General features: G+C 35.0%; 1 protein-coding gene across 5 annotated transcripts in view; it reads right to left on the reverse strand.

Annotated features, from left to right (window-relative positions):
* AQR (aquarius intron-binding spliceosomal factor) overlaps positions 1-14,839 on the reverse strand; it is a 63,905-nt gene that overhangs the window by 48,599 nt on the left and 467 nt on the right. For 3 of the 5 annotated variants that reach the window (XR_003255192.1, XM_026075779.1, XM_026075780.1), the window contains exons 2-10: positions 14,128-14,184; positions 12,906-12,946; positions 11,840-11,875; positions 9,204-9,324; positions 7,693-7,833; positions 6,002-6,070; positions 4,222-4,322; positions 3,447-3,523; positions 1,701-1,765 (exon numbers count right to left, since the gene is read on the reverse strand). Coding sequence is in view for 4 of the 5 variants with exons in the window: in XM_026075779.1 (XP_025931564.1) it covers positions 1,701-1,765; positions 3,447-3,523; positions 4,222-4,322; positions 6,002-6,070; positions 7,693-7,833; positions 9,204-9,324; positions 11,840-11,875; positions 12,906-12,946; positions 14,128-14,184 (708 nt within the window). In the remaining variant the exon portion in view is untranslated. Of the gene's footprint in view, positions 1-1,700; positions 1,766-3,446; positions 3,524-4,221; positions 4,323-6,001; positions 6,071-7,692; positions 7,834-9,203; positions 9,325-10,383; positions 10,519-11,839; positions 11,876-12,905; positions 12,947-14,127; positions 14,185-14,839 lie in introns of those variants that run through there. The other 2 variants (XM_026075781.1, XM_026075782.1) reach the window with 2 other exon arrangements.

A 14,839-nucleotide genomic window follows, 5' to 3' on the forward strand; every position in this document is an offset into this window, starting at 1 on the left:
CTAAGTATACACCTATTATGTGTGCTACACGAGGTGTGTCAAACTGCTGCAATGTTGTTTCAAATGTATGTGTTCCTACACTCATTTCATTCATTTTAAACATGTCTTTCTCATGACTGAGAACAGTGTCTTTCTTCTAAATATGGTATGGTATCTTTATTCTTTTTAAGATACTCAGTAGATTTCAGAATTTCTCAAATCTGAATTATGAACCTATAAAAGTTTTCTTAAACAACCCCCCCCCCCCAAAAAAAAAAGACACTGACACCACTTCATTTCTATGTAAACAGTTTAAACTGCTAGGCGTTGAAACTGTTTAACAGCATACGGCAGTACATCTTAACAATTCATGAGAAAAATGAAGCTAGTTGTTCTCAATGGAATCCCACAGATTGAATTTAGAAAGCCAAAAAGCATTAACATGGTGCTAAGAACTAAGACAAAGAAAAAAAAAAGGTGTCTGTAGTAGAGAACGTTCGTTGCCATGCAAAATCATTACAAAAAACAAACTCAGAGAACATGAGAGCTTTCCTTGAAGTCATTCCTTTCAAATGATCAAATTAATTATTTTGGATTGCAGTGTAYTTAATTTAACACGAATTGGAAATATCCTGAAAAAAGGCCTCAACATGTGTAAAAATAACCCACTAACACAAAACATTGAGGCAGAATGACTTGGTTTTATAGCTAATTTTTTTACTTGCTTGTTCCAGTCATGACAACAAGCTTCATAAACTCTGAATTCTAACCCTTCTRTAATACCTAGTGAGAACCAACACTAAATGTACTGCCTCTAAGCATTCTGTCTGATATTCAAACTTATCAATTTAACATTAAATATATCTTTTCTTTTATAAGAGTATATTAGGTCCATAAGACAATGAGCTCTAATTTAAAGAATCCTTTCTACTACTATTACAAGCATACACTATTCAAGGGATTTAGCAAATGACAGTTAGCCTGCATGAGTTCAGGAACAAGCTATTTTAAAATCCCTGTACTTACTGTTGCAGTAAATTCTGTTCTATTTCAGAACATCTTATTAAGCTGAAATAACTTAAAATAAACTGCTACTCAGAAGTTAACTAACGTCTSTTCTTTTTTTTAATTCTGGTGCTGTGAAATTTAAAATTGTCCCATTTTCTCAGTACCTGCATGTAAAGTTCACAAAATCTCACTTGGCCTCCTCATTATTCTATAACAAACCTAGATCACCAGAACCATCCTTTTTAAATAATGAAATACAGTCAACTAAAAATAGTTTGGATTTAAGAACTACTTATGCCTCCTGAGGCTATAACCCACAACACAAAAGATACYTTAAGCGGTCTATTACGCATTAGGAGGAATACTCCTGGATTAATCCGAATGGATCAAAACTTTACATATTCTCATTAATTGCCAGAATCATTACCACTACTCTCATCAACAAAGTCTTCTTCATTGAGCAATTTAGGATCACAGCTTTCATTAGTAGTTTATCTGACTTACAAACATTACTACTCAGTTCCCAAAGCGACTGTATGGCTACAATCTCCTTTTTAGAGACAGAAAATCAGTATTAAATGACCATATACATAACTGCAACATAACCACCCACTACCTGGAATAAAGTTGTAACAGTGCGAATAATACTTGATGCATGTAAAACCTTAGCAGAGTAGACCTGGAAACAGGCTGTAAATAATTTTGCAACTTACCTCAAGATCTATCATGAGTTCAATGAATCTCTCACAATAATGAACTTTGTCCATAGAAATAGGACCTAAATAGAAATTAAAAACAAACAAACTAGCAAACAAAAACTGCAATTGATCCGCACACTATACTTGTATTTGAACTGTTCTTAAAAAAATAAAATAAATGCTAACAGATCAGAATTAGCTTTAATAAGATTAGAGAATTTACTAGCACACTTTTATCCTGAAACAATTTTTTCCTTAATTCCAAACCAGAAGAATTTTGGATATAAGAAAGCAATGGAATTAGACTTTCAGAAGTGATTTTACTCACTCTGAAACAGACAACCAATCTAACATAAAATGAAAAGGTTGGCTTCAACAAAACACCGAAGGCCTGCTATCTGTGAATGCTAAGCTTCTTAAAATCATTTCATTCTGGGCACCCAAAAACATCTGTTCACTTTTGTGTATACCTGGACCGCAGCTTTTAAAAGGCCTCTGCAATATTCAAAGGTGATTAAAGGTGAATCAGATGAACCAATTTATTTCGCATTCTAGTGGACTGGCTGTGTGCACGATCAGGTCAAGTGCAATAACTTTAAACCACTGTAAGCTCATAAAAAGCTCTCCTTGCTCCACTCTCATAAAACTTCTTCAGTTAAAATACTTGAAGTATGTATGTAGCAAGTGTGGTCAATTGATGCAGAGTCCCCACTGGACCTCCTACCATCTGTTACTAAAGTATGGTTATCCTAAATCAATTGTATTTAAAAACAATTACACAGAACTTCAGCCAGAGTGTAATACGGAGCACAATTAAAATTTAGATGTCTTCATGAGATTGGCAAATCAAAAAATCAGATTTCTCTCTGAAAAACACTCTCTCTTCCAATAAGTTTGAACTTCAACTTATCTTTGGGCCAGTCATCTCTGTGTGCTTTTTCTAATCAGAATGAAAAAAGCATATACACTGTCATTGTCTGGCTGATGCAGGTATCACAGCAACGCATTTCTATGGTCTTGAACACGTATCTTTGAAAAACTGCCATTAATATAGACAGAAAAGGTACAGAAGCATGCAAGTATTTGGAAAGAAGAGACTTCCTGACATTTTGAAGTAAAGGTGAAAGGGAAATAGCTGTGCCACCTTTGCTGAACAGCTAAACTGCAGATGTCAGGAAGCTAAAAAACAGTATCAGTGAGATCATTTCTCTTCCTGATAAGTGAGAAAAAAAATTTTGTGTAAAAACCTGGGGTACATGCATTAAAAAGGGTCCTTCTGCAAGGTCCTATGAACTTCCCTGACACCATGTTTGATTATTGTAGATTGCTCCCAAAGGCAGCTGGTCAAGATTTGAAAGTGCTGACATCCCTGACTTTTTTTTTTTTTTTTTTTAAACTTTTATGCTTTTAAAATAGTATTTAATTAAAAAATAAGGGACATGTGTAAGATGAAAACTGAGAATACAACACACAGCAATAGCAAACATCACAAACAGCCCCAAAAGGTTCAATATAAAAAGGGAATAGAGGGAGAAGGAAAGGAGTTTTAAAGCAACCTTCTGCTATTTCAGTTTTAAAGCATATACAGATTTCAGTCCTAATTTTGACATCAGATCCATGGAATCAGACTTTCACTAAAACCCCATTCAAATCTTGTCTCCAACTTCAGGTTAGTATCCTAAGGAACAGTTGCTTCAGCAACAGAAAAAAAATTTAAGACAGATTAAAAAGACACAGCAAAATAACATAAGCACCAGTTACCTGAGACAGGTATTGATTTTAGCACAGAAATGAATTTCTGAATAAGCTGTGAAAGAAATCTTCTCTCCCGATATGCTCTAAAATCAGATATATGACAAAAGAATTAATATCACTTAAAAGCAGACTAGATGTTTACCCTATCTTTTACTAGCACAAAGTTAACTGCATTAAAATTTATGCAAAGATAACTACTTGCTTTGAGGCCATACCTAAACTGTTTAGATCATAATTTGATTTTACCACTAAAGCAGCCAGATTAGCATAGTCTACATTTTTAAATCACACACAGCACAAAGCTAGACTACCCATGCTTCTATACAGTCAAAGAGAAGTATGCCACCTCCTACACCTTACCAGATAGAAACACAAAAGTATTTGGAACAGCTAACTTTAGTAAGATATACACAAGTTCACTCAAATAATTTATTAGCTACCTGCACACAAGTTAAACTTTTGCTAAAGGTCATGAAAAAAATGCAAGAGTAGCTAAATAAATATTCTCCTGTGGCTTTCATTCTATAGCTTTAACATTTATTATCATGAATTCACTGATCAAATAAAATGTTAAGTTTTATAATAGTATTTTGCATAAAGACTGTTGGAAAACAAAACAGTTTCCATGAGACCACACATGATCAATCCCTCATTTGCCATCTTTAAGTTCGTTTGCTTTTTTCAATACAGTTTTTATTACTCAAAAATTTATCTTAGCTAAATTATAACAAATGCATGGAGTGCTTTTGATTTAACAGGAAAAGATTTTTCTGTAACGTACTGCATTCTTGTTTTCTCATCCATTTTCTCATCGTTTTTCTTAATTAGATTCCAGAATTTTCTTAGTTTTGGTGTCTTTTTCAGTTCTTGTTCCAGACGTTTCTGAAAAGGTAAAAGTGTTATTCAGTTAAGAATCTTTTTTTTCCACATGAGATAAAAGTGTAATCCAGTTTCCTTATTAAAAAAAAGGAAAAATATACAACAACTTCAAATAAATAGCTTTCTCAGACTAATCTCAACAGATAGCACTGTAGAACAAGAATGTAATACCGCTAGAGAGAGCTCACTAACGTTCATTAGCTGTGGCTAGATGGTCTACTGAGTTATTGGAACACAGCTGTATTCCAAAATTAAACTTTTTAATGTAACAAATTTTAGAACACTTCAGCAATAACTGAAGTGTAACTTTGATGTCTTTCAGCAGTTTAATAGAAACTCTGTGATTATGAAAGTAAGGAAGTTGTTTTTCTATATTACTTAACACTTGAAAGTCTCCATAAAAAAGCATGACATGAAATTTCACCCTATTTTTCTGCATTCATATACAAAACGGCTCATGTGAACAAATGACATCAAATAATTTCTCCTGGAACTGAGGAAAAGATATTATCATACAGCCGTAACTAGATCAAACTTATAAGAAAAAGTGAATTGATTTGCATGCAGATCTGGAAAAACAGGCATAGAAGGAATTTATACAATTAAAGATTATACTCTCTTTAGCAGAGTAACAAGCAGAAACAATACAAAACAAAATCTCTAAGATATCTCATTTCACATTGCATTAACTCTACGAAATAAATTTATGCCTTAAATTTATATGTCTTCAATATACATATTAATTCAAATTGTATGTAAAACTTTTTTAAAATTAAATTTGTGGTATATTACATATAAATAACTATAATAAGAAACAGGTTACATAGTTTCTGAAAGTGAGCAAACATCATAATTAAGGTCATCCTTATTTTGATTAGGAGAGAGTATGGTGTGTGTTAAGGTAATGTAAACTACACCACCAAAAAGCATACAAAGAAATTGGAGCAACTTTATTCTCACATTTCTTAGTTTCAGTATGCTTGGATGTTGAAATCTCATTTCTTTCTTATTTCCTAGATTTTAAGTCAAAGGAAATTAAAAGTTGAATCTCCAACACATGGAAACATACTGACTTGCACATAGGCCTAACGGTGGGAAAAATTTTTTCTGCCACAGGAAAGTTTCTGCTAACAAATGAAAGAGATTTATCTAGTAGACTCACCCTAGAAATGATGACAAAATGAACAGTTTATCACTCAGATGCAGGGATTTTTGCACATAGAACAAGTACTGAGATTCAATAATTCCAAACTGTAGTTCTGAGAAATGTTTATAGAAGTCACTGGTGCACCTAGCTCATTCTCACTCCTTCAGTCCCACCATATGTATCATTCTCAGTTGGCTTTTCTGTATTCCTCCCTTTCCTATTCCAGTGTTTTCTGTTTCCACATAAGCTCTATTTCCCAGTCCCTGTGGCCTTGTCTGTAAGTTACAAGCCTGGAGGAGCTATAAACAAAGCTTATGGGAAAACTCACGACTTTTTGCAAACAAACAGAAATACAATTACATGGAAATTCACAACAAACTAAAAGGAGAATTTTACCAAGCACACAAAAATAGAATTTCTTAGCAATGCAGGGAGCATTACATTAGCATTCCCTAACGGTCAGCACACAATTCACGTTCCAAGCCTCACATATTGCCAAGAAGATTGTTTTGCCCATTTACAGTGTTATGCTTACAGGTTGTAGAGCCATCCACATCGGTAAGGAAATGAGCTGCTGCACCTGACCTCTGATCAAATCCACTTCCTGTTAGAGTGTTAGAGAGAGGAAAAGTAACTTTTAAATATCTTAAGTTTGCTCATGTGCCTGTCTTGCAAGTGTATTTTTACAAAACAGATCAATGTGAATTATCCTCTGAAAGGATATTTACATTGCTTTAATAGATTTCACAGATTTCCTAACAGGAAAATGCATAATACTCCTACCCAATAACTCAAACTGTTGACAACTTTCCCATTTTGGGTTCCTTTCATGGATTCTGTCAGTTCTTAATACTTTGGGATACTGTTCACTTAAGTGTTTTAGCACAGAAACTGATGAGAACCAATGTTACTTCTTGAGTCATTTCTCATTCTCACACTAAATTTTCTTACTGTGTTTTCTCTATTCATTTTTACTCTGTCCTTTCTATCTTTTGCCTTTCATTTATCAAGTTCCTCCATACAATTTACTCTCTTCCCGTTATCTGAAATAACTCTGTTTTTCTCTATAATTCATGTACTGTCAACTGCTGTTTCAAATCTCCAACTCTGCCCGTGATCTTCGGCCACGAAGTTTCTTTCCTTCCTAATCTATTGAAAAACTTGCACTAACATCCTAAGTATCACTTCATGGACAAATACTTCATCCTCACCATTTCAAATCTTCACACCTTAATGCTCCTTATTTAAAACACTATTGTGACTATTCTCGTCTGCATTCCACCAATGAGCGTAGCTTCTAATAGCAGCTTGCTTTTACAAGCACTTTTATGCTGGCTTCCATATTGCATTATATAATAAACGGGTTCTGCACGCAGGATTCCATAAAGCCACCATCAAACCCACCTTTAAAATGAAGATCCGTTGTACCATGACCACTATAGAAAAATAACTTATACAAATAATAATTCAATAATAGCTCAATAATAACTACATATAAGGTTCAGGATGATTACTGGCTCCTATAGGCATCGTTAATTGTTAAACTAAATCATATACTTTCGTGATCATTTTGTTAGCAAGAAACTATGTTACTCTTTATTTGTGCAGACCCTGATTTTAACTGATGCATTCTGTGTGCTACATAAATAAAGGAAAAGCCCACTGTTAAGTAACAAAGCAATGTTTCATATAACAGATATTTTTAAGTTATTCTCCAGACTTGCAAATCATGATCTACAGCTATGTTCAGTTTTTATCACAGACTAAGAACACACAACCTGGTCCAATGACTTCTTAAAATTAACTCAAAAGAAATGCTAATAGACGTATTATCTAAACTGGTTTTAAAAGTGAAACAATTACTAGGTGTCTCTCAATATTTAATGAAAATCATTTCAGGCAATTTTCCAACCAAACTAAAAAGAGCACAGTAGCAAGTATTCTGCTTTTAAGTGTAATATACTATCTTAATATAAATCTGAACGTATGGCTTAAAATTGCACTTAGCAGCAAGTGTTGTTTCCTCAATTTTGAGTCTCTCATTTTTATGACCTTGTATCAGAACAAAGCAAGTGTGGTGACAAAGTGAGAGTCAAAAAGAGGGGTAAAAGCCTTCCAGTACAAAATTCTTCTGAAAAATGGAAGTTTTTTATTTGTTTGTTTCCTAAGAACAAGTTAATCAAGCTAAACACAGAACTGCACAGCCACTCTTTATCTTGAACATACCAAACTATTGAAGCAGTGATCAAGGAAAAGTAGGAGGACTGTCTGCTCAAGTAGAGAGAATTCACTGTCATTTTCAACCAGCGATGCTTCCAGTATGCATTTGAAAAAGAAGGGAAAGTGTTCTGGCTTTTTTTTGAACGTCTAGGAATAGAAGAGGAAGTTAATTTTGAGTCAAGCTGATAAAAATTATTTCAATCTTCATTCATATAACATAGCTTAAGAACTTTAAATCTATTTAAGTCTCAAAAAGGAGGGACTTTTTCATCTCTCTATTGTTTATCTTGGTCAGACAGCATAAACAAAACAAAGACTAAATAATATTCTCTTGACCAGGGATCCCCACATTATGGGAGAGCTCCTAGAAGACTACTTCATTCTGCTTGGCCTCTAGCACAGTTGACACATAGAAGAAATGGAACAAGAAGCACAAGTGGAGCACACTGCGCTGTGGGAGTGCTCAACTGGTGATCCCACAGAATTCCTGCAAGATGACACAGGTTAGAACAATTCCCTTCAACCCAAAGAATCAGGAAGCCTGGCGAATTTTGGACAAAATTATGGCAACTGTTCAATAACCAACAAAAGTGAGCAGGCAGAAACATCAGATATTAATTACAATTGTGGAACTCTCCCTTCAGCCATCTCAGCCAGAAAAAAAAACCATGGAGAATAATCATGGAAATAAAGCTATTTCACTACAAGGGCAGCCACCTGCCAAATACAAGATTTAGCTAAGCTGCTTCAAAGGTAACACGTACCTGTCATTTTGCTTCTAGCACCTATGCAAAAACAAAAGAGCTGCACAGAACTGTTCAGAAGGTCATGCATATGAGTTATTAATCCTTTTTACTTTGCCACCACTGAAATAATGGCAGTATTAGCAGAGTGTGTTTCTGAAGTAACGCTCATACAGAATTTCTACCTAGCTCGTACTGTTGAGACAGCCTGTGAGAACTGGGCTGTTTGTAGAAACACTGAATTATTTTTGAATCTACTATTACATAAAACAATACACATAGAAGCAGCATAAGAGATTATTTTAGTATGAAATTTCATACGAGAAAACCACAAAATCATACTTGCAGGTTTAAAGCAAGACACTATCAGATAAATAAAACATTAGACTTCCAGTGATACCTTCTTACTTCCATAAGAGTAGCTTATGGAAGTCTTTTTTTTTTTTTTTTTTAATTATTCCAGCAAAATAATGTCTCTCCAAATGCCAGACTTGTCAAGTGCCAAGAAAAGCAAATGCTGCTGATATGTAAAGGCATCACAGCAGAACAAAGGATTCATGCACCAAAAGGAATCAGGTGATCTTTCATCTGACCATTGCTTTCTCAGAAAAGAACATACTGTTATTTAAAACACCATGACAGAAATTCCAGCCAAGGTACCATTTACTTTTAACACTACAAGCTTTGCTACCTTCTGTAAGTTTAAGTGAGCACACTGCAAAAGCTGCAACTTGTGGATCAAAGTCAATTCTAGCTGTAATTGAAATTGGTTACCTCCCACGCAGGGACATTCTCTCTGAACTTCTCATTCACCATACAGCAGATTGACATTAAATATGCCTTACTGGACACCTCTGGAGAATAATTCATCCATAGGTAATTTTCAAGGTACTGGCTGTGAAGAGACAAAGAATATTTCATTAGTTTCTGCCACCCACATCATCTGTCACTCATTTGAAAAAGCAGTTATCCACAGGGTTTTTTTCCTCCTCCTCCTCAAATCCATCTTTATGATTTGTGAGTAGTTCCTGAAGTTACCTCTCGTCTAGGTCACTGCACCAAAACTTGTTAATGGCTGACTCAGATAACTGCTACAAGAGACGGATGAGTTTCTCATTAGGAAGACACACTGATCAGAAGGTTTTCATATGTAATAAGCAGACAAGTTCAGTACAAAGTCAGAATACGAATACACGTTGATTTTCCAGGAAGAAGAAAAACTTGTCTGAAGAACGTCACATGCAGTATTTCCTAGTATAGATGTAAATGTCAACTTTCTTAAGAGAAAATTCACAGCATACTATTTTACAGTATTTGTAATTATTACATACACTTTATTACAGAAAACTAGRAATCACCTAGAGAGATTTTATGCTTATAATCTTCATATAAAGGCAATAAAAATATTACCTCACAGAATAACTAAAATAAAGCATATTATTATTAGGGGAGTGATTAAGTGATTTCAACAAGGTGAAAAGAAAAAAAAAAAAATACTGTCCCTGAGCAATGGATGTTCAAATCTTCTGCTCACCTGACTACATAGGGCAACTAAACTCAGGGAACAACTAGACACTGGGAAATTGCAGCTTTCCAGCAATGAGAATTTTTTTTCTTCATTAATATGACGCGTTTTCATAAAAGAATACGCTAAAATTAGAGCTTTAGAGCTGCTTTAAATTCTTCTGGAAGTAACTATGCAGGATAGTTACTCTTGAAGAGGCAATCAATAAATCCTTCATCTACAATGACGCACTTATGCCTTGTGCTAATTTAACATCTTGCTGTCACCAGAAAGAAGAAGGGCCTGCTCCTTCCTAAATCTGAGGCTGCCCAGCCATTCCTCCCTCTTGACACCAGCTCTAACATTCGTTTGGCTCCTCAAGAGCCAACTCAGTTTCCTAACATGGCTAAAATACCTATTTACTTTTTCCACAGCTTATTTTTCCAATACCTTGCAGTAAGCTAGATCAATCCCTTCAGATAAGACAAGTACCACAGACAGTGAGAGCAAGGCTGCAATCAGGAGCAAAGGACTCAGTAAGAGGCAGACACGCATTTCCGGGACCTCAGCCAGAACGTGCAGCTTCAGGTGGAGCTGAGAGAATTTCATAGGTGTGTATACAAAATGAAACACACAATACTTCCCAAGAGCTTATAAAACTGGGTAGAGTGCTTGGATCTTCAGTCGGAGGGGAAGGGGGAAAAAAAAAAAAACRAAACGTCATAATTCATTTCACCCAAGAACTACAATAAACTTCAATATATTTTAATAAAAATAATCTTAATCCCCCMCCCAAGTGAGAATAAATGTACATGAGCTCTGATGAAATCTAAAGAATAGGGCAATATCTCATGTGTGTGAAGATAGGAGAGTTTGAGACTGCAAGAGGGACAGAGGGGAAAAAGAAAATGACTTACAGGACATATGGTAGTAGATGGGGCTATATACCAAAAAGTACTAGTTACATTCAACATTACATGCGGATAACATGAAGAAAGAATGCTCACAGAAAAGATTAAAATGCTAACCACACATTACTTCTTTGTATAAATTCCAGGACAGCCATGCTACCAGCAAGCCATTTGTCTGCGTCAAAACCCATAAACTGTATTTTACATTTTCCCTTCCACTTTTTCCAATACTAAAGTATGAAAATACCAGTGTCACAAAATAAATACTCAAATGTTAAGTTTATCCTACTCTTCTAATTAGTGGAACTGCTTATATATTTCAGCTTTCACAAAGAAAGAAACCATCCAGCCAAATACCATCTCATTCTATCTGCCCATAAGATTTGAGATAAAACAGAGCCAAATAAAATACTAATTATTGTATTTGTAAATACATAAATATTGCAAATACATATTTTACACAATTTTTACACATGCTTTATGATAAGTTCTTCCAGAAAAGTTTGAAGAAGTTGTAAGATACTTCTAAACAGATTTCCATTTCTTTTCTGGTGAAGAAAATTATAGTGATGCTATTGCAGCAAAATTCTTTTTTTTTTTCCCCTTGCAGTAAGGGACTTAACATGAAAACTTCCACTGACTTCAGTGAGTTCTGATTTAAGGCTTAATGATGCATCCCGAATTATGGATCCAAGTTTATCACCTGTTTCAGGCATATTAGGTTCTTCTTTGCTTCTGGGAATTCATTTACATTAGAAATTTAGAGTCATAAAGCAAGACCTTCAGAAYGTTATTTATGCTTATGAAATTATTCCTTCCTCAGATTAAGCTCTCCTCACCAAATTTTCCTAGGTACCAAACTCGAGGCTTTAGTATGTAGGAATGCATGAGTATACCCCCTTCAAATTGATTTACTGTTCTGCACTCATTTCTCATGTTTAATTTCACCTGTTGCTACAGAAAAATAACTTAAAATTTCACTCCAAATAGCTTACCTGAATTCAAGAAGCATTATCTTTCTAATAGCAAACCTAAAGGGGGGGGGAAAAAAAAAATTAACACAGAAAACGCCCACACCCATCTTAGCTACATGGAAAATGGCTACTTTTTCCTTTATTTCCTTTTTCCTTTATTTTGTTTTATGATGAAACCTGTACCATTCACCCAGAAGTTATTTTTTTCATACATTTTTATGGAAGAGCAACCACTTGAATGCAGAAGCAACTGCTGTAACTTCCACACTGTGGAAGCTAGAAGTTCATGTGTGTTCATTAAGCAATCAACAAGTTCACATAAATGAAGCCATCTAGATCTAGTATGAAGATACCACTTCCAACAGTCTTTAAGTCATAAATCAGTAGAAGCTGAGAGAGTGTTCTGGGAAACTATGACTAGATACTTAATTGGTTCCTACATACCAGCTCCTACATAATGGTATCACTTCTTAGTCACTGGGAATGGAAGTTTGCTCTGATTCTGTATGGCAATTCTTAGATTGCTTTCATAAAACAATCATAAACTGAATTCTCTTCAGAGCTGAAACTTCCCCTGAAGAACTCCAAAGATAAACAGCTATGACTAAAACTCTCTTCTCTGCATAGCAGCTGTAGAATATAGTTTATCTTGATTTTTTTGTCTCCCCTCTCTAACATTGCAATTGAATGGAACGAGATTTGAGCAAAAAGCTAGCGGCAGCACACTCCTTAACTGATCTTTTCTATATACGCCTTGGTGGCAAAAGAAGGGCCCAGCCTCCTCCTATAACTATTGTGAAAAAAAAAAAAAAAAAAAAAAAAAAAAAAAGCAAGCAAAAGAGTAACAGTTTAAGAAACCAAATAATTACATCCAACCCTCATATTTCAGGATTATGAGCTCAAGAACTTTCTTTTTGCCCCACTTTGTCTTTGAAATGACATATCACCAATTAAATGGCTCAAATGCACTTGAGTCATTTTCATCTGCTTTCAACATCTTAGTGTATTTTAAAGTAGTTCAATAAACATTTAAAACCATTTCAGTATGGATAACATTGGAATACTTGTCTGTTAGTGATGTACTTACTTTGACCTGACAATTTCTTTTGCATACACATCTTCAATAACCTATGGGAAAGAATATTTCAAAAGGAATTTTAAGAAGTTTATATATTTCATGAAATGTTTAAAAATACATTCAAGTATTCTATGCACTCAAAGTTACTCGGAATTAGTTACTCTCTGCTTAATGCTATTTGGTCAAAAATGTTGTAACAGATATGTCCCAGCTCTGAAGACACCAAAAGTTCCACAGACACTTTCACTAAAAAAATTAATCAGCTAAGGGGAATAAAAAGCACATGATACTGGAGAACTGATAGGACCTTCATTCAAGTTATTCAGAAGGAACAGCCTACATCTCACTGAGATTTGATACACAAGTCAAACATATGTAGACCTTTTTATTGTTAATCTTTGGTTTATTGTTGAATTTAAAGAATAGCCTTGAAGATTCAAGTTTGTATCATCACAGTCATCAATTGTCACTGTTTCTTGTAACTGACCAAATCCAGACTGTTCTATCTAGTTTTTCCAATAGGACTGAAAGAACTGCAGACAATTTATCTGCACTATCTGTTGCGACAAGCACACTGACATCACATCTGCAGTCAGAGCCGTAATTCAGCTGCTCATCTACATTCTAGCTCTAACAATCACAGACACAAATATTACCACAAATACTATAAAGAAAGTGGGTAAACTGAGGCAAGAGAGGGAGATTTAGCCAAATATCCACAAGGGAATGAAAACTAACATTTGAGAAGTCTGCACTACAGAAAACCAACAGAGAACCAAAACCATTAGGCCAAATTTTAAACATTCAGAACGCAGGTAACCACCAGAACACCACTCGAGTTCTCTAATCAAAACCCTCTGAAGAGGTTTTTAAAAGGAACTCTTACAGTTTAGTGTTACCTACATTTTGGGTCCTCCTTTGATTTCTAACAGTGCCCCCTTCTCAAAAGTCTTCTACCCTCACTGGTTCTCAACTAAAGTGAACAGAATAAACAGCATGCAAAAGAACTGCATTGCTATAGCACATCTTCGGAACAGTACCTATGTTTATAAACCACAAACAACTTGAACAACAAAACAACTTATATTAACAGTGTGYTAAACAACTGCTCACTTTCCAAGCAGTCTCCTATACTCTTACATAAAATAAGCATCAGTGGGGTTTAGCATGGCAGAAAAGTATTGCTTCTCATTCTTTTACAGCACAGTACAATATCCGTAAAAATACTTACCTCTGAATCAAAAGACAATTTTTTCTTCACATGAGGAGCCCAGTATTTATTTGCTAACTGTAAGAAAAAGAGTTTGAAATCAGTTAAACAAATACATTTTCAGTTGTATACGTATTGTTCTATATTAAACCCTGTAACATATCCAAATCCAAAACTTGTAAAAGTCTGTATATAAAAGTCTGCATGTAAAAGTCCAATATTTTCAGATTATTCACTGTAGCAATTCATTTTGTTGCAGCAAAAATACTGAGCTATACTGCCAAGGGCTTCCTAACCATCTTTATGCAAACTTATGTATGTGGTTGAAAAGAAAGGAAAGCAGTATTTTCAGCAGAAAAAAAGAAGAGCTGTATAAAACCACTTAAAACACTGAACTACAAGAAACTCCCTGCAGCTTTTTGTGTACTACAACAGTCCTGAATTATTTTGTATTATAATAATCCTCACACAGTAGGTAGCACTCCTACTTCTTTACATCTCTCTAGTCTGAAAACTTGTTGGGTGTGCACTCTACCTTATGTAATTCAGATCTAAAAAAATACCTACTCACGACAAAGAGAGACCCTTTTCCTAACACCGCAGGATGCAAAAACCGTTTGTATAGAGAGAGAGATCGTAGCCACCGGGGCCAACGCTGAAACAAGCTCTGCAAACGCCGCCTCGCTGACCCGGCTCAGAGCCGCGGCAGCCGCGGTGCGGGGAACGGGCCCGG

This window comes from Apteryx rowi, unplaced genomic scaffold (assembly GCF_003343035.1).
Source record: "Apteryx rowi isolate R43461 unplaced genomic scaffold, aptRow1 scaffold_410, whole genome shotgun sequence".
NCBI lineage: Eukaryota > Metazoa > Chordata > Aves > Apterygiformes > Apterygidae > Apteryx > Apteryx rowi.